General features: G+C 37.4%; 1 protein-coding gene across 1 annotated transcript; it reads left to right on the top strand.

The window, feature by feature from the left end:
• The first annotated feature begins 293 nt into the window (after positions 1–293).
• cab39l (calcium binding protein 39-like) lies at positions 294–18,088 on the top strand. Its single transcript, XM_044019245.1, has 9 exons — positions 294–672; positions 8,426–8,552; positions 9,126–9,290; positions 10,980–11,098; positions 11,185–11,353; positions 13,039–13,098; positions 14,464–14,529; positions 15,862–16,005; positions 16,926–18,088. The coding sequence occupies exons 2-9, from the start codon at positions 8,451–8,453 to the stop codon at positions 17,103–17,105; spliced, it is 1,005 nt and encodes a 334-aa protein (XP_043875180.1). The 5' UTR covers positions 294–672; positions 8,426–8,450; the 3' UTR covers positions 17,106–18,088.
• Positions 18,089–18,573: the final 485 nt, after the last annotated feature.

The following is an 18,573-nucleotide window of genomic DNA, read 5'->3' as shown; positions in this document are numbered from 1 at the left end:
CCAATGGGCTTCGACTGTCATGATTTAGCCTGGGCTTCGTTCCCATTCGCTTGTTTTCCAACCTTCAACCTTTCTTTGTTAGTTCTCCTCTGCAATAAACGTTATATTGCATCTTGACTGATATTTTTAATGTTAGTGTGGTGAATTATGTCACATTAATGCCTGTTTGGATGGAGAACTCAATGTGAGAAGATGTGAACAAGACCCGGCAGAGACTAGAGAGATACAATTACGTCAAGCTAGCAAGCTAGAGCCGGAATACTACCGGAAATGTCATGCATTGCTCTTTAAAGACAATGTGTGTCTGTTTGTCAGCGCAACAGTGCGCAAATGAATAGTGTGTATGCAGGTGCAAAGAAAAAATATTCTGACACTTAATCGCCCTTCACTTCATTTCCTAGTTTATTTAAACGGGTGAGAGTCATTGTAGCTTGTATTTTGAAAATTTTAACCGGAAGCCTAAAACACATAGCTTGTTCGTCGGCTGGAGAGCGACCGTATGAAATTCTGCACTGCCTTCTCAACAGCTTCCCTGCCTTTTAAATTGAACCGCACACACTCTACGGGACTTTCAGCTGTGAATACAGAGGCCTGTGTCGGAGTGCCGACTGTGCTGTGAAGCGGGACAGAAGCGGCGAAGACATTCGACATTCGAGCAAACGTGTTGCCTCTGTAAGTATCATTTCTCGCCAATACTGCCGAAGAGCAGTAGCGTCCAATTCACTTATTGTTGATGTCCCTGCCCTTGACAGAGAGTGTACCTCTAGTATGGACTGAGGCTTTTAAATGTTGTTCTGAAACATTGCAGCTCAGTTAAGTCTTATTGTTGTGTTTTACTGTAGCGATGCACACCAGTGATTATCTTTGGGAATCTGTCAATCGAAAAGGGAATTCAGCCTTAGGCGGGAGAGGTGTGGCCTTTAAAATCACATTCTGAACTGTTTTGTGCGGCCTTATATGTTATTTACTGCCTGTTTACTGTACGATCTATTATTCCTCTGCACACGGTCCTTCATTTTGTCTTTGGTGCTTCACCTGCAGCATAAACACACCGTCTCTCTCTCTCTCTCTCTCTCTCTCTGTGTATTTTGTTTTTTTCTCTTTCTCTCTCTGTTACGTTACTTTAGACAACCATCGCCAGACATCGTTACGTCAACCCCGCTTCCGGTTAAATTTCTAAATAAACCAGTTACAGTTATTTGCTTTGTAGTTATAATTGTTCCTTGATTGTTCGAAATGTGGTTTGCGACAACTTTAAGGCAAATCAATTATTCGTTTAAGACAATTAATTGGTAACAATTAGGGACGAGTTGATGCAATATTTAGTGTCAGTAACCGTACAATTTAAAACCTCTACATGTCACGTGAACGGTGACATGCTGTGATATCGAAATCGGACTTAAATACAATCAAGCTACCCGTCTACTATTAATGTTAACCTTTGTCAATAAAATAAGAAACTTTTTTCTTTCCGTCCGACTATGTGACCCAAACAATTTTTTATATGTTCCATGGAAAGTGCAATAGGCATCAAAATAAATTATTATTTCTAAATAATGATTTGCAGTTTATTAAATGTAAAAAGTCCTTGGCTGGTTATTATTTTATATTGCACACGTTTATTTTGTGTGTTTATGGTTGTTGCCCCTGCTATGGCAGCTCCAACTCCTCTTTTACCAGATCCCAACAAAGTAAATGAGGGACAAGTAGAATTTCTTTATGGGACAATGTGGGACGCCCCAGTGCTGAGAGGTAGTGCAGACTGTTGATAGAATTCTTTAACTTGAAAGATAAACACAGGATTTACTGTATGTATTGTGTATGACTGGTGCTTTATTAAAGGCAACATAGACCGAAAGCTCCAATTAATGCTGCGTTTGTGTGTGTATCTGCGTCATTACCTTGTTTATGAAACCCTTAAGTTTCAGAACAAACAGTTCAGCCACTGCTGAGAAAATAGGGTTTTATTGTTTTCCTGGGCTCTGCGAAGCGGATCAGCACTTGTTGGATCTCCACTGCAAAAAAGTACCTACTTAACATGGGCGGAGTCATCACTGCACGGCTGTAAAGCGTTTTTTTTTGTTACTGAATCAAATCACTAGAATCAGTTAATAAAAAATATTTGTTCAGTATTTCCTCCATGACCAGAGCACAGACTCCATCTGACAGAGTCACTGGACTGAAATACAGCTCGCGATCAGCAGTGCTATCCCTAAATACACCAGACTCCTCTGTTAAATATTGCGAGTGACATTTCCCTGGTAATTGTTAGAGATCAACCCACGTTTTTAGGAGTGTAGTAGTTTTTACTAATCTACAGTTCGGCTGGATTTCTGTGTCGGACGTTTCTTCCTGTGACGGCACTCTGACCAATCAGTGGCCGGCAGTCTGCAACGTCACACAGTACCTGCTCGGCACACTTGGAACCTCGCCAGAGCAGGTACTAAAAATAGTACCTGTTACCAGGTACTATGCTAGTGGAAACGCAACTTGACCGTGCCGGGGTCTCTATTTCTATGATTGATTGTATACATTGTAATGTATTGAGCCATGCTGGAACTGTGTAGTGGAGAAATGCCATAAGCGCCACGTACAGGCCTGAACTACTGAGTCATTAATAATTGCAGTTACACACACTCAATTGCGCCACTCCCTCTCTCTCACTCAACCACGGGCAGATACGCATGCACACACACTCTCAGTTGTGCCGCACCCTCTATTACTCGCTCAAAAAGAGCACACACACACTCATACACTCAACTGTGCCTCTCCCTTGCTGGAGCACTCCTTCATGTTCATGCATAAAAAAATGTAAATGTAAAAAATTACATCTAAAAAATTTTTTCAACAGTTTTAAAAAAAAAATACATTTTTAGTTATACCGCCCAACACTTTTTCAAAACAACAAAGAAAAAGATTGCGAAATGTTTCAGTGTGGATAATCCTTACCATCGAAGCAAGTCCATATCGTGCCAGTAAAATCATGCATTCCATGTGTTACCAAGGCTTTCAGAAGTTGTATGCTATATTTGACAGGTATATATGCAATATGCATTTATTTTAAGTTCACCAAAAGTAACAATTTCCCATACTGCAGTTGCGAAGCACTCCCTCAATTTAGCTTCCTAGTGCCTTGCTTTGTTCTATTTGGAAGCTCTAACAATCAAATATGCAGCTTAAGGTGATACCTGTGCTTGTTTCTAGTGTCTGTTAAAATGCCTGTGGATGTACAACAAGTGATGGCAAAGCCAAAAGCATTTAGGCCATCATTGACGTCATTATCAATCTCAGGGTTGGACTTGATTAGCTGATGATTGGCTTTTGAGGTAGAGATGGCACGATACCGCTTTTTCATGTCGGAACCAGAGTATCTACCGATATGATACCAGAACAATACAGTCATTGTAGAACTGTGTAACAAATATCCGATAAAGAAGAAGTTAACTGCCTACAACATGACAGTAAAAAGATGTTATTGTTTTGATTTAAATTTTTACAGTCTGTGCAATTATGCCATTTAAATGATTTTTGGATTGTATCTCATTTTTCACTTTAACGGTTTCCCTGGACTTGAAAAGTGCTTTGGTTGCATCGATACATTATACATTATTACGAATAGGGATTTACTTATACTCACAAAGCAAAAGAGTTAGTGTTTGAGGGTTAAATATCCTCCAGACTCCTCCTTAAAAATCTTAAATTCCAGTTTAATGTGCTGCACGGCATCATAATTGGCTGCCTCTGCATTTCAGCTAATCAGGAAGAGGTGTTGTCAAACCAGAGGCAGCTGCCATTTCTTTCTTTCCTTCTTTCAAAGGGAGGTAAATTCACCACATTAAAACTTATCTGCTGCACATGTCTTCATGAATGTCGTTATCAGCTCTGTGTTAGTGTACAGTTGTGAGTTTATGACGCCTGCTTTTACCATGAGGCAAGCCATGGAATGCTACGAGTGCTGGTTGAATGACATGTAGGTGTGACTCATCATTGTCTTGCTATGTTCACTCTCAGGCTCCTGATGTGGATTGCCATCAGGACAGGCAAGAGTGTTGATTTATTATCACATCCAGCCACCACCATGCAACTGTGTACGTTACTGTTATTTGATGCTGCATAAAGCTGTTGTGTTATTTGATAGGGGCTGTAATTTGTCATTTATGAGTTCTTTTCAAGTAAAGGTCTATATTTATATATCATATAGTGCTAGTCTTTGATGAACAGCCATTTTAAAATCATTATGCTCCAACATTGTAACAATTATTCTGCTTCCAAAATCAATGTGACACACTGACTATGCAAAGATACCTTATACACACCTACTTCAAAAAATCTTTAATGTATAGGATGTGGTAAATGAAAGGTGAGAAATAGTAATAGTACAAAATACTGGTGCAGTATAACAAAAAAGAAGATAAAAATACATGTTGTAATACAAGTCTTGCTCAGCACAGGTCCAGATGGTTTTATCCACACAGAAACCGTGTTTTGAGAGCACTGAAATGCAGCTTTTTTGAAAACGGGTCCCAGAGTGGGAAAATCCCTGAATTACCATTTAATAATTCCAAGAAACATTTACTTACAGCTGTAGCAACAGTAGTTGTGGAAATATTAGCTGCTTATTACCCAACATAGCAGTACGATTTAACCAGAAACAGGAAAGCTTGTACAGGTTTGAAACTACTTACTGTTGCCTTGTTTATCCTTTGATATATGTTGACCACCCTGTGAGGTTTTAGAGTCATGCTGGAAAGCTGCAAAGGCCCCCTTTACACCTGCCATAAAATGCATTCTCTGTGATCGTATTGCAATCGCATAGTGTCTGACCTTGTTGTTATGGCAGTGCATAGAGGGGTAGGTGACATAAGGGGTGGATGACCGTGATGGGATAGCTACATGGGATATCCTCTGAGAATATTGTTGATATGCTCATTCATTTGTGTCGGACGTTTCTATATTCTATATAATATTTGTTATATTTATATTTAATTGCATTTATATAGGTATCCATTTGTCTGATCCTCTATCAGAGACAAATCAACTATTTTGCATCATTGCACATTGTGATGAAAATTTCTTTCTTATTCCTTCGAAATGTATCTGTCCCACATAATCTGTCTTCCTGTTGAATTTATTATCCCTGAGAAAGTGTCTCATACCACAAAGAACTTAATAATTACTTCATTTATTTCAAAATTGTATCTTGCAATAATAGATAGATATTTATTTGAATGTGGGAATGAAGGTGCGCATATCCGAGAGTATATCAATCAAGCAGGTTTATTTGTTCAAAAGTATGTCTCGTGTAAAAAATAATCATGTCGTGAGCAGTAATATTTTACACACTGATATTTTAAACCGTTTATGGTTATTCATCCTTCTGCCATCGGAGTCTCAGTTTCTTCTCCCTCCCATAAATGTGCCTACGCATGGGTCAGAGCTTCCGTAAAAGACCAAATGTTTTCCATCAAGTTTGTTTTTTTATAAATCCCAAACTTTGTGTAGGAAGTGGTTTACACCTTCTTTTGTGCGTACGGAAGCTTTAACAATGATATGGCCCCTGATATACAGCATGGTAGTGGTCTGCATAAGTCCCACAGAGTCTCCAGCAGGTGTTGCCACTGCCTTGATGGCATTTCTGTGCAGGAGTTATTAAGAATCTCACTTTGCTCTTCCAGCAGAATTTTCTCCATGTATTTGAGCTTGTGGTCATGCATTGAAAGCGATTGATTCTTTCCCAGCTTTCAACTGAAATTGTTTAGTTTCCCTCTTTTTCCCCTCTCCTTTTTTTCATATGCTGTACCATCTTGTTTAGAGAGAAGAATACCATTAAAGTATTCTTTATCCAAAGCTGGAGTCCTCTGGATGGTTGCAAAACTCTGAAATACCCGAGTAGTTGGTGGTTTTTCCTTTTGAAATCCATTATTGGTACTCTTTTATCCACTTGATGTTTAAATAATAAATAAAGGATTTAAGCAATCTTCACATGTGGAAGAATTGGGAATGTGAGAATCCGTGTCCCATTTGATTTGTGTTGTTAAATGTAGATCAGCACTCTTGGAGTTCATTGTTGTCTTCTCCTTTAGTAATTCTTGATGCAGCACCACCTCAGGCGAGGAGGGAAATACGTCAAAAGGTTCGGTTCGTTTCACTAAAGTGCAGTGTGAAAGCAAACTCGGACCGGCTGAATGTTGCAACCCCCAAATGAACCCAGTCCTCAATCGTACCGAGTCTAGCGGACAACTAGATGTAAAAAAGACCTTATCCTCTGAGCTTGAATTAAAGCCTTTTGCTCCAAATGACACACCACTCAATCCATTTAGCTGGGGTATTTCCTGGGGCTCAAGGAAACGGTAATTTAAATGTAACTGCTTCATTTATTTACCCAGCTCTCTGCTCCCTCCTCTAACATCTCAGAGAACATTCCTTTTGTTGTTATTGTCTTGTTATAGTTCCAGAAGAACCATACTTCAGGACAATCCGTGAAGTCTAAAGTTGACACATTTTGGCAGCATTGTTGTAATTTAGTATCTAACATATTTAGTAACATCTCCTTTACCCTCAGTGTTAAAATTGTGATAAACACTTTTATGTGCAATACAGTTGCGATTGCAGCAAAAGTTTACTAAAATGCAACTTGTGGAACTAGTTATTTCTAACCTGACAAGATTTAGAGAGATTTTACACAAGAGGAAGTGCCAGGAGCTTTGGTAAAAGTGATTGGCAAGGAGGACATGGACATTGCAGAGGATCAATATCTACCTGTGTCTGAATCCTCATTTGAGAGCTTGTATGTGTCCTCTGATAGTGTGGAGGGTGAGACTGCGCCAGCCACCGATCGATTTCCAGAAATGATAAACTCATGCAGCCGATATACTCCTAGCAGTGATAAACTCCTGCAGCCACTGGAACGGTACAGTGACCCACCCGTTACACCACCGTTAGAATCAGCAGCCTGATTGACAACAATTTGGTCTGCATGATCTGAAGCGGATCATGCAGACCTCCAGATGAGATGCAACATCCCAGACCTGCGCGCATCCATTGGGCTGCTGCTGCTGGCTGGATTTAAATGGTCACGCAATGAGTGAATGTGAATGTACACGAACACAGCGGCCGGGCCAATGTTGAGTCACGACCCAATCAAGGCTAATCAACGTCTGTCTGTGTTTTGTTGACAGGCTGTATCGACTGCGGCTTCTGGACAAGTTGGCTGTCTAACCCTAAAAAAAGTTTTTGTGCTGTGTTCTTGAACCTGTACAAAAAATAAAAATGCAAAAATATCAATGTTGCTGCTAGTTATTGACATACCCCAGGCTAACAAAAATGTTTTAATTTGCATGTAGTATTTTGAAAATAATTCACATTGTTGTTGATTTCATCTAAAAACATGGTGGCATTGTTGAAATGCATAGCACAAATGTTTTCTTAACAGCTTGATGTCGGTATCGGTAGTTTCACTCTTTGGCTTATCCTTTTCTATAAGATTTTGGGCAACTTTTGAAAGTTTTTTGTAGCAGAAGGATAAAAAAATGTCAAGTCATGAGTCATGCTCACATTGATTTCAGTGTCACCTGTAGAAGGACACCCTCCTTTTTTACATTCAACATCAACTAATGTGTTTTTCTGCTTGTCTGAGTAACAGATTATGTGTCAGTGTCCAGTCCTCACTCACTCTCTGTTATTAAACTAAGCCTTGTGTTAATGCAAAGTTTAGATCTTCATTTATTTATAATTACCAGATTTAATTTAATACAAGATTAAAAAAAACAACTTATGTAGCAATAATACATGGACTAGTGACTTTGATTATCTGTGATTGTTTGCGTAGACAAGAGAGGACACTGGACTGTGTCTCTGAGGTGATCCTGAATCCTGAAACACATTTTTGTTATTTATCTCTCAGCTACCTTCTGTTGAGTTGTCATACCAACTGCATGATGGTATGCAGTGGTTTGGATTTTTTTCCAGTTCATGATTCGCGTCTTTCTTGTCCTTTAGGAAGGTTGAGTGTTGGTGTCTATTTTCTATTCTGATTATATTTGAACTGCAAAATGTCCTAGTCACCACATATCTTGATCATTTGTAGGGATCCTGATAATTTTTGTTCAAGGGAATGTTTTTGTCTCATAAATTATGTATGCATTAGAGTGAGTGCAGAGTTTTGTTTAATTACTTTTCATCTTTTCTACATACATACAAGGGATATGCACCATATTATCGGCACTTTGTCAGTATCGGCTGATATTGGCTGTAAAATGTTATATCGGATATTGGCAAACAAGTCAACCTCTCCAGCTTTGACTAATGACTAAAACAGCTCCTAAATGTTAGATGGCTCTGGAGAAAAGAAATGTCGATTTATCCCATTTGGAATAAACACAACATTTTATCCATCTTGTCATTTGTGTGTCTGTATAATTTCCAGGTCCCAAAACAAATTTGTTTCAATCATGCCGCTGTTTGGTAAATCTCACAAGAGTCCGGTGGACATCGTCAAAACTCTGAGGGAAAACCTGGCCATCCTGGTCAAACAGGAAAAGAAAACAGACAAGGTAGAAAGTGTGTGTGTCTGTGTGTGTGTGTGTGTGTGTGTGTGACTGTGACTGTGACTGTGTCTGTGTGTGACTGTGTGTGTGTCTGTGTGTGTCAGTGTGTGTGTGTCTGTGTGTGTGACTGTGTGTGTCTGTGTGTGTATGTGTGACAGCCCCCTGTGAAATTTGCACACAGAGCAGCCTGGTCCTGTCATCTCCTGACACTTAACTGTCATGACCGTTAACACACACACACCAGAGACACAGAGAAAAACTCTCTCTCTGACTCTTAATCTGAAATTTTGGTTTCTGGCTCATATTTGTATTCCTAATTCCCCCTTTATAGATCATTTTTTTATAGTAGAGATTTCTTGGTATTTATTTCCATAATCAATTAATTAATTTGTTAAATGAAGCAAAGAAACCTGAAAATATTCAAATTTAAGATGCTGAAAAAGCAGAAAACTGATCGAATGGTTGCCAATTAATTTAGTAACTATTTAATAACTGACTAATTGTTGTTGCTGCAGCCCTACAGGCACCTATATAACCCACTCTCGCCCCCATCTTCCCCTCCTGCTCTCTGTCATGCAGGCCTCTGAGGAGGTGTCAAAGTGCTTGTTGTCCATGAAGGAGATGCTGTACGGGAGCAACGATAAAGAGCCTCACACAGAGACGGTGGCCCAGCTGGCTCAGGAGCTATACACCAGTGGCCTGCTGATATCACTGGTAGAACACCTGCAGGTCATAGATTTCGAGGTGAGGACCACTCCCAAAGTCACTCCTCAACCATAACGTGGAAGTGCAACAGCAAGACATAGAAGACATATAAGACAATATAGTGATTAGTGATAGTGTGATTATATAACAGAAGCTCATGATTAATTTCCGATTACTTAGTTCACAATTTGATTCAAAATCATTTTTTATAAAAAATTGATTCAGATCATGGAGCTGCTAATTTGACGGTGTACTCTGCTGTTGTGTGCCAAGAAAAGTTCATCATGAAATCAGAAGTGTTTACAAGATTAGGTAAAAAACAAAGTAAAACAAACAAATCCAAGAAAAAAAAACAATGAACAGGCACGAACGATGCAGAAGAGGAACAGACACATGCAGCATTTGTTTACCAGAGAAGCGGATGTGAAGCTTTTTTTCTGCTTCTACTTCCGTAGAATTCGACAACATTGCTCATGAATGCTTGATGCATGTGCACTCGCACCACAATCAGATCATTTTATTTTCTCTGAGGGTTGACTCCCCAAGTGTTAACCAGTGTAAATACTGATTTCAGATATCTGTCACTTTTGTAGACGATGTAAGCAAGCAGGGCTGGGCAATATATCAATATTATATCTATATTGTGACATTAGATAAGCTATCGTCTTAGACTTGTATATCATCGTATCGTGATAAGGTATCTGTGATGATTTTAATGATGAAATTCACAGGCATCAGCCAATGAGGCAGAATTTTGTTTTCATTTTTTGCAGATTCTTCAATGTCTAGCCACAGGTTGTCCAGTGACATAACACAGCTTCTTTGCAAGGAAGTAATTGTGAAAGTTTGGAAGTTCCAAACCCCAGGTTTTTGCCCTTTGACTGGTTTGAACTAACGCGTGGTGGTTTGTTTTCCCAGGAAGAATTTTGTGGTGGCAGAGTCTAATGACTTAAACCAGATTGGTGATGGTTGGGTGGGCATCATTGAAAAGAGGTACAGTAATTGATTTTGATCTAGTGGCAACTCTTCCCATGTGTAAAGAGGTCATCCTTTTGATTTAAGTAGGGGAGTATAGTTTAACTGGGTTAGATCTGATTGCTTGGAAGACAATTAATACCCAGATATCTGATGTTACCTGACTTGATTGGACTGGATGATGATAATTTGAAGTCAGAATTGATTAGTTGATAATTGATTTTGCCCAGTTTTTTGAGTAATCTGAAATTGTTGAGACTTTATCAATAAGTGTAATTATTTCATAAAGAGAGCTTTGTGAGTTTTAAAGGAAAAGTAATCATCAGCATGGATACTTATTTTGTGATACCTTTTTAATATTTTTGTTTGCAAGTGGCTCAAGGAGTGGCCAACCTTGTCCGGTGCCCCTCTGGAGGGTGAAAATTGGAGAAGTTTGATCATTTGTCCTGATAGAGGAACTGGGTGAACTGCATAAAATGTCGATCGAGGAAATTCATTTTGGATTCTCTGAATGTTATCAAGAAAATTCTTTTAACTTGAACTGCTCACGGGGACAAAGGTGCTGCTGGTGTGCCTTATTTAGTAAATGTGTGTTACTGAGGCAAATCTGAACCAAGCATTTTAAATGCCAAAATGACACATTTGAACTTACTGATGGAGGCAGGGAGGATGAGGACGAGGATGCATGGATTAACTGTGAAGAGCAGTAAGGCTCAGCAGTGGTCTTATCACTGTGTGTATGTGTGTTTCCAGGGAAAAAAGGATGTGTGTCAGATTTTCAACAACATCCTGAGGAGGCAGATTGGAACGAGAAGCCCGACGGTCGAATACTTCTGTTCCCACAAAGAGGTTCTCTTCATACTGCTGAAAGGGTGAGATACTTCACACACGATGTAAGCAGTCATACCACTTTATAAGATATAAGACACATACTCACAAACATTGTTTCTGCTGGAAGGTATGATACACCACAGGTAGCGTTGAATTGTGGAATCATGCTGAGGGAGTGTATCCGCCATGAGCCGCTCGCCAAGACCGTCCTTTACTCGAAGGAGTTCCACTGTTTCTTCACCTATGTGGAGTTGTCCACCTTCGACATTGCCTCTGACGCCTTTGCCACATTCAAGGTAACTCTGGGTTCAAATGGACCAAGGTTTTGTGATGTTTGTGATCTCCAAATATTGATTCATGTTTTTATTCACTCTAAACTCCAAGTGGTATTGCTCCCAAGCAGAGATTTAAACACCTCCCAGAGTGGGAAAATCTCCAAACGCATGTTGAGAGCTAACACGCTACTTTAGGAAAACAATGATGTCATAGACCAGGGGTGTCCAGATTTAAAATGTGAAGATTTCCGGTGGTCAATTGTCCCGCTAAACTTTTTTTGTTTTTTGTTTTGAACACTGAAGGTTACTTACAAATCCATTGTTTTTTTTGTTTTTTCTGAAATTATCTTTTTATTTAGAAAGGCAGATTTCCATCACATACAATAAATACAACTGTAGTCATTCAAGGTCACAGGAAAGGATGGATGCAGAAAATCCTGATGATTTTACAAATCCACTGTTTTATAATAATTTAATTTTCATTGTCACAATGATCATTTTTAAATGGCAATGTATCCAAATTCAAGCCACACAGGAGTGAAACAATGAAATACAATTCTGCCTTTCTATCACATCTGGAGTCAGATATCATAATAAAGGATCAATGGATTTAACATAAACATGTTTCACTACCAGCAGCATATCAACAGGCACCAGTACACACTGCACGCTAATTACTACTGTAATAATGAAGCATAGCACACACACAAAGAGAGAGAACATAGGATATAATTAACCAGCATCAACAGTTTTACTCTGGCTATTGTATTAGGAAAGTAGTGAGTACAAACAGGAAAAAGAAACATGGACAGCACTCAAAGTGCACAAGGGTTGTCTAATGTCGCCATGCTGAAATGACCACAATTTTTTTTGCAACAACCTTATCACAGCAGTCCTGTTTTATATAACTTTTATATAAGTGATCGCCGTAGCATGAAACCTAAACCATGTCAAAACCATGTCCTTATTTTAAAATGTGAGCCTTATTTTATGTTGTTTTTAGATCCTGTACACATAATCATAAGTAAATGTCATGTAAAATGATAATAATGGCGTTTTAATTTTCACTGATGCTGCAGTGTGTTTGATTGTTTTTGTGTTTGAGACTGATCTTTTTACTATGAGACTTTCTCAAGTTTGGTAATCGTAGGTAATACCTCCTTTCAAATATTTGATCTCAATTTGATCATTGTGAATTTTAATTTAAAGAGGATTACACTGGATTAAAAACAGCTTTTTGGAAGATTTTTGAAGTTGCAAAGATATTCAGTGCATGCTTTAGTGACACTGATCGGCAGAGAGTGGAATCACTGGAGGAGTCATGAGCGCGATGTCTGGTACAGGAATCAAACAGAACAATGCCGAATTGTAGATCAGTTAAAAAGATGTAAAAATCCCATAAATATTGGAGGTAATCTCCATTATTTAGCAGGGAAATGTCTAAAATCTTATCAGGAGTCTGGTTTATTGCTCCTATACACCTGCTTTAGATTTTGAGTTATTTTTGTACCTCTTATCTCCTTGTAGTTTGTGTTCGTAAATGTTCTCTTTTTGTCCTTTACCTCCCTGGTAACCCAGGGTTTATTGGTCCTGACCGGGACCACAGTATCACATGTTATCACAGTATCACACATGTTCAAATAGTGTGTCATACATTCCGCTGTCCCCTCCTATTAAAACAAAAAGTTGTTTGACTTTATTTGCAGGATCTCCTGACAAAACACAAAGTCCTTGTGGCGGAATTCCTTGACCAGAACTACGATGCTGTGAGTATACACACACATACACAGGCATCAGCCAATGAAGCAGAAACATGATTGGGGCTCTGAGTAACTGTTTATTCCAGAAAACTTCATTCATTGATGTCTAGTGTTTAAGTATGTAACCAGGTCAGGTGTCAGTCACTAATCCACAAATCGATTTGTTTCCGATTTGAATTAGGAATATTTCAGTTACAATATTCAATTCAATTCAAAGTGTTTATTGTCATATGCACAGTAAAGAAACACGTTTCCCTGTACAATGAAATTCTTACTTTGCTGTCCACTCAAAAACACCAGCATAAAGTAAAAAGTAAAAAAGAGATGCTTTTGTAAAAAAAAGTATAAATATACATAAGAAAAATATAAATATTACAAAGAGACTAAAATAACATATATGCATAAAATAAGTGTAAAAATAAGAACTGTACATAAAGTGAACACAGATTTAAAGTGACATGTTTCAGGTTTTAAAGTGACGGTAACAGATTAAAGTGACAGTGTAACCAGGTGACAGGATTATTGTAGTCCCGTTCAGCTGTTGAGGATTCTGATGGCAGTGGGGTAAAAAGAGTTCTATTATAGCACTATTAGTTGGTTATGAAAACATTTTTACAGAATTAATACTGTTAATTATACAAAGGTTCCTCACAACTGGAGAATATTTGTGTTTACATTAAGAATAGAATCCAAAGCAGTTACATTCATGTACAAAAAAATAGTCGCCACCTAAAAAAAGTAGCCTTTAGCTTTATGAATCGATATCATATTAAGCAGTAGATGGATTTTAATCGATAAATTGATTTTTTTGGACCCAGCCTTTGTGTGTATATCTGCGTACACTCAGAGAAGGCCATTAAGAGTTTAGAGCGAGTTGACAAATCTCAGGGCACAGTTATAAACAGTGTTCGGTCCAAGCACCCATATACAGCACATCACTTTAAAGCCAGAATTTCAGTGTCTTGAGAGATTTTGATTTCACCAACTATTGTATTTACTAACTATCTAATTACTTTTTCTGAAAATGTAAGAGAAAGTTGTGATCGAAACTAATATTACTTTATTTTGTACTGGAATTTATGCTGCGGCTGGAGTGAATAATGCTGTTACACTATAAAAAAATGACATTGGCAATAATGTTTTAATATTTAATAATTTAACCATTTGTTCAGAGTCGTGCAGCAAAATATAAACAGAAGAACAACATAAAGTAAAATATGTTATTTTCATATTTTCCCATTATTTTCATATTTTTATACTATTTTGAATATCCACATCAAAGATTAATTAAAACTTATTTTTCCCAAATGCTGTTCAACAAGCCACATGCTAATATTTGCTAATGATGTGTGATAAATAATGTAATTGCAGGTGTTTACAGATTATGAGAAGCTTCTTCACTCTGAGAACTACGTCACCAAGAGGCAGTCTCTAAAGGTCTGTCATTATTATCTATTATCTGTCATTATAGTAGTTTTACTTACTAAATAAAATACATGTGTTTGTTGTCTTGCATCTTATTAATAATACTCTTTTTTTATTTTCTTTAATTATAGTTATTTATTTAAAATAACATACAAATATTTATTTTATCTTTTGTTTTAGTAGTTATTCCTACAAAATGCATGTTTAAATGCACTTTTGTAAGTCGCTTTGGATAAAAGCGTCTGCTAAATGACATGTAATGTAATGTAATGTAATACAAAATAAAACATATTTTAGTGTTATCTTTCCTTTTAGTAGTTATTACATGTATATAAAAATACATGTCTTCATGTTATTGTTCATTTTATTAGTTATTATTATAAAATAAAATATGTTATGTTATTGTTTTGTTTTATCAGACAAATCCACAGTTTTATGTTTGTTTTGATTTTGTAGCGTTAATGTTCACTGATACTTACAAGTACGGAGGCTCATTACATGAACCAGCTGACTGATACACACACACACCACTGTCAACCTGGCTTTTGAAATAAGAGCCACTGACTTGAGCTTTGTACTACTTCCTGTGTTAACCGTTTGTCATAAAGGTAGACTATAAAAACATAGCTCACAGTTCTTATTCTTATAAAATAAAATTTTATTTTTTGTTCTAATAGTCAAACCACTTGTCTTCATACATTGGCAGTAACAGGAAGTAGTCAGACTTCGCACAAGTGCAGAACTAGTTGGGTTTTCAGTAACAGATGGCGTGAGACACAGGAGAGTAAGGAAAAGGCAGACCAACAGTGTGTGTTCTACTCTCTGGCTTCTTCTCCATTCTGCCCTCATAAGCTCCTGTGGGTCTTTGGAGGAAGATTATGTCTCTGTCTTATTACACTTTTTAATGTTTTTTAAACTATAATAATGAAAATGGTGCTTTTCCAGTACATAGATGTAGCACGGCTTGGCACGGCTCAACTCTACATTGTTTGGGTCACTATAGTACCACCTCAACGTGGGCGGAGTCATCATACCATAGCTGTGACGTCATTTTATCCGCGACACAAACTAGTAATGAGCAAAGCAGTCCTTTTTTATGATCCTTTTATGATGTATGGTGTATGTGTATTTTGTTGTGTTTTTTTTTTTGTTTTTTTTCCATTATTTATTTTAGATAAAAAAAAAGCCCAGCTAGGGACTGGAGTTGCAAATTAGCAATTGCTATTAACTGTTTGTGCTGCACATCAGCTTCATGCCCTGTCTTGAAACTACTGTATGTAAAACTGTATTGTCTCTAATAAATAAATCAATACAGTGATTTGTTTTTTTCTCTTTTCTCTCCAGCTTCTCGGGGAGCTGTTGTTGGACAGACATAACTTCAAGGTGATGACACACTACATTAGCAAGCCTGACAATCTCAAGCTGATGATGAATCTGCTCAGAGACAAGAGTGCCAACATCCAGTTTGAGGCCTTTCATGTCTTTAAGGTAAACGCAGTGACAGTTTGTGGAACATGTTAATTATAGTTAAGTAATATTTATTATGTACTCCCATACAATGAACTCATAGTTGAGGGATGTTGATTATTTTCTCGATTAATGACGTAATATTTTGGTCCACAAAATGTCAGGAATTATTGAAAAATACAATATTTTACATACATTATCTCTTTGATATGAAGCAAAGAAACCAGAAGATGTTCACATGTAAGTAGCTGAAGGGAAATCTGAGAACTTAAAAAAAAAAGATAAAAAAAGAATTCAAACCAATTCATTGATTATAGTAACAGTGTCTTTATTGTCATTGCCACACGTACATGACAAATACATTCCTTATTAGTGCAAAATATATAGAAGATTAGAGGAGTAAATGTTGCTAAATATAAAATATAAAAATAGATGGTAAACGGTAGAAATAAACACAAAAAGACAGACACCTACATTCAGTAATATTGCAATATATACACATACATATATACTAATACGTTCTTTAGTCACAAGGAGTCAAGTATGCTTAAGTAATCCTTAACAGAGTTAAGTTATTATGTACTGCTATCATCCATAATTGAAGTGACACTTAAGGGAAACACTTTACTTAGAAACCTTTAATAAATGTTTACTTAAAGACATTTACTGTTACTTAAAACGTTTACTGCCATTTAACAGTCAGTTAACAATTATTACTGCCATTAACCGTAGCTTTATAGACTCTTGAATAATATATGACTTATAACTTTTATCTGAATAACATTAATAAATGGTTTGTTAGTTCATGTACCTTTATTGTAAATTGTTGCCCAATATATATTGACTGATGTACAAAGGCTCAATTTAAAGCCAATATAAGAAATGCTAACAGTTACAAATAATACATCTACATATGTTTATTTCCCCCTGCTGCTCCTCAGGTGTTTGTAGCCAATCCCAACAAGACGCAGCCCATCATCGACATTCTGCTCAAGAACCAGACCAAACTAATCGACTTCCTGAGCAACTTCCAGAAGGACCGAGCCGATGACGAGCAGTTCAACGACGAGAAGACATACCTAATCAAACAGATCAGAGATCTGAAGAAAACGGCCTCGTAGAGAAGACTCCCCCTCCCTCTCTCTACCCAAAACTTTTTATTACTAGGTAGACAGAATATTAACACATTAACAACAATGGCTATTCTATTTTTAAGAAGAAAAAAAACATCCACAAGACATTATTCGTATTTTTTTTCCTTTGTTGGTTCATTAAAACTTCACCTTTTTTTTTTATATATACATCTTTTATTCAAGATGGGGTTTCTTTCATCTGTTGCGTGCAGTGCCACAACTTCTGCTGTTATTCTTTGAACCAGCTTTTTGCCAAAATGGTCAAACAAACAGACAAAACTGTTTTTGTTAATGTCTTACTGTTAAAAATGCTGCAAAAAAATTGCTGTAAATTGGAAAGTGTATTTATTTTTTAAAGCTTAATTTGGGGGAACATCCTAATTGTGAAACACAATCTCTTTCCTTGTGAAGCAATGGCGATGTGCAGTCTCTTTCTTACTCCAATGACGCATCATTTGTTAGAAATACAATCCTAAATGCCGGTGGATTCCCACTGTCACGTCTTCCAAAAGGTTTAGCTAATCAGTGATGACGCTGTCTGATAGCAATATGATATTATTGGTCCTAATGACGTTTTATCAATGTGTTCTTGCAGTTGATCTGGACCCAGTCTAACACTGTTTCCCAAACACCGGTTCGGGACCCACAGATGGGTCACGTGAGATTTTTTTGCGGGGGTCCCCAAACCAATTTTCTGAATTTTCCCAAAGCTGTAAAAAATCAGTATATCATATATCACAGACAGGTCTGTAAATGAGTCACTTTATTATTCTCATGATTTAATCAAGTCACAGATGTTCTTTTACAAGTGGATCCCCAGTAAATTGATTGGGAAACACCGGTCTATCGTACGACAGCTACATGGAAAAATGCACTTAGTTCCAATCCTATTGATCACTAGGCCTCTTTACTAGCGGCTGGTAGCACTTTCTGTATGATAGAAAAAACTAATATAATTCTTTTTTTTTGGGGTGGGGTGATTTTAAGCTCATCAGTTTTTCACACTGCTCCGTGGCATTTTATTTCACACATATATATATTTTATTTCTTGTCTTTCTTGATATGTACAGTTGTGCTGTTAGCATTTTTGTTTACAGTTGAGATGTTTTGCACATGTAAAGTGAGTGCCATTGCAGGTGTGAATATGAACAGGAGGCACTTTGCTGTGTGGAGGAGCTTATCTTTGAGAGGTGGTTGTTGTGGTTGGTTCTGTTTTGTCTTGGTGTTTCAGATCTGATGTTGGTGATTAACAGTTGAGAAATTCTGAGGTGCCTTGCCCCTTCTTTTCTGTGTTTTTGTATTTTCACTTCATCTTTCCAGGGAGATCAGCATCATTAATGTTGTGATTAAGCCGTGAACCTCTGAAGTCACTATATTTGAGTTGTGCTGTTAAAAGAAACATTTGAAAACTTTGTTTTGCACCAGATGTGAATTAAAAGCTGTTCGCTTCAACCTT

The sequence above is a fragment of the Solea senegalensis genome, linkage group LG2 (assembly GCF_019176455.1).
Source record: "Solea senegalensis isolate Sse05_10M linkage group LG2, IFAPA_SoseM_1, whole genome shotgun sequence".
In the NCBI taxonomy this organism is placed as follows: Eukaryota; Metazoa; Chordata; class Actinopteri; order Pleuronectiformes; family Soleidae; genus Solea; species Solea senegalensis.
The sequence above is the reverse complement of the archived record's forward strand: the minus strand, read 5'-3'. Positions and strand labels throughout refer to the sequence as shown.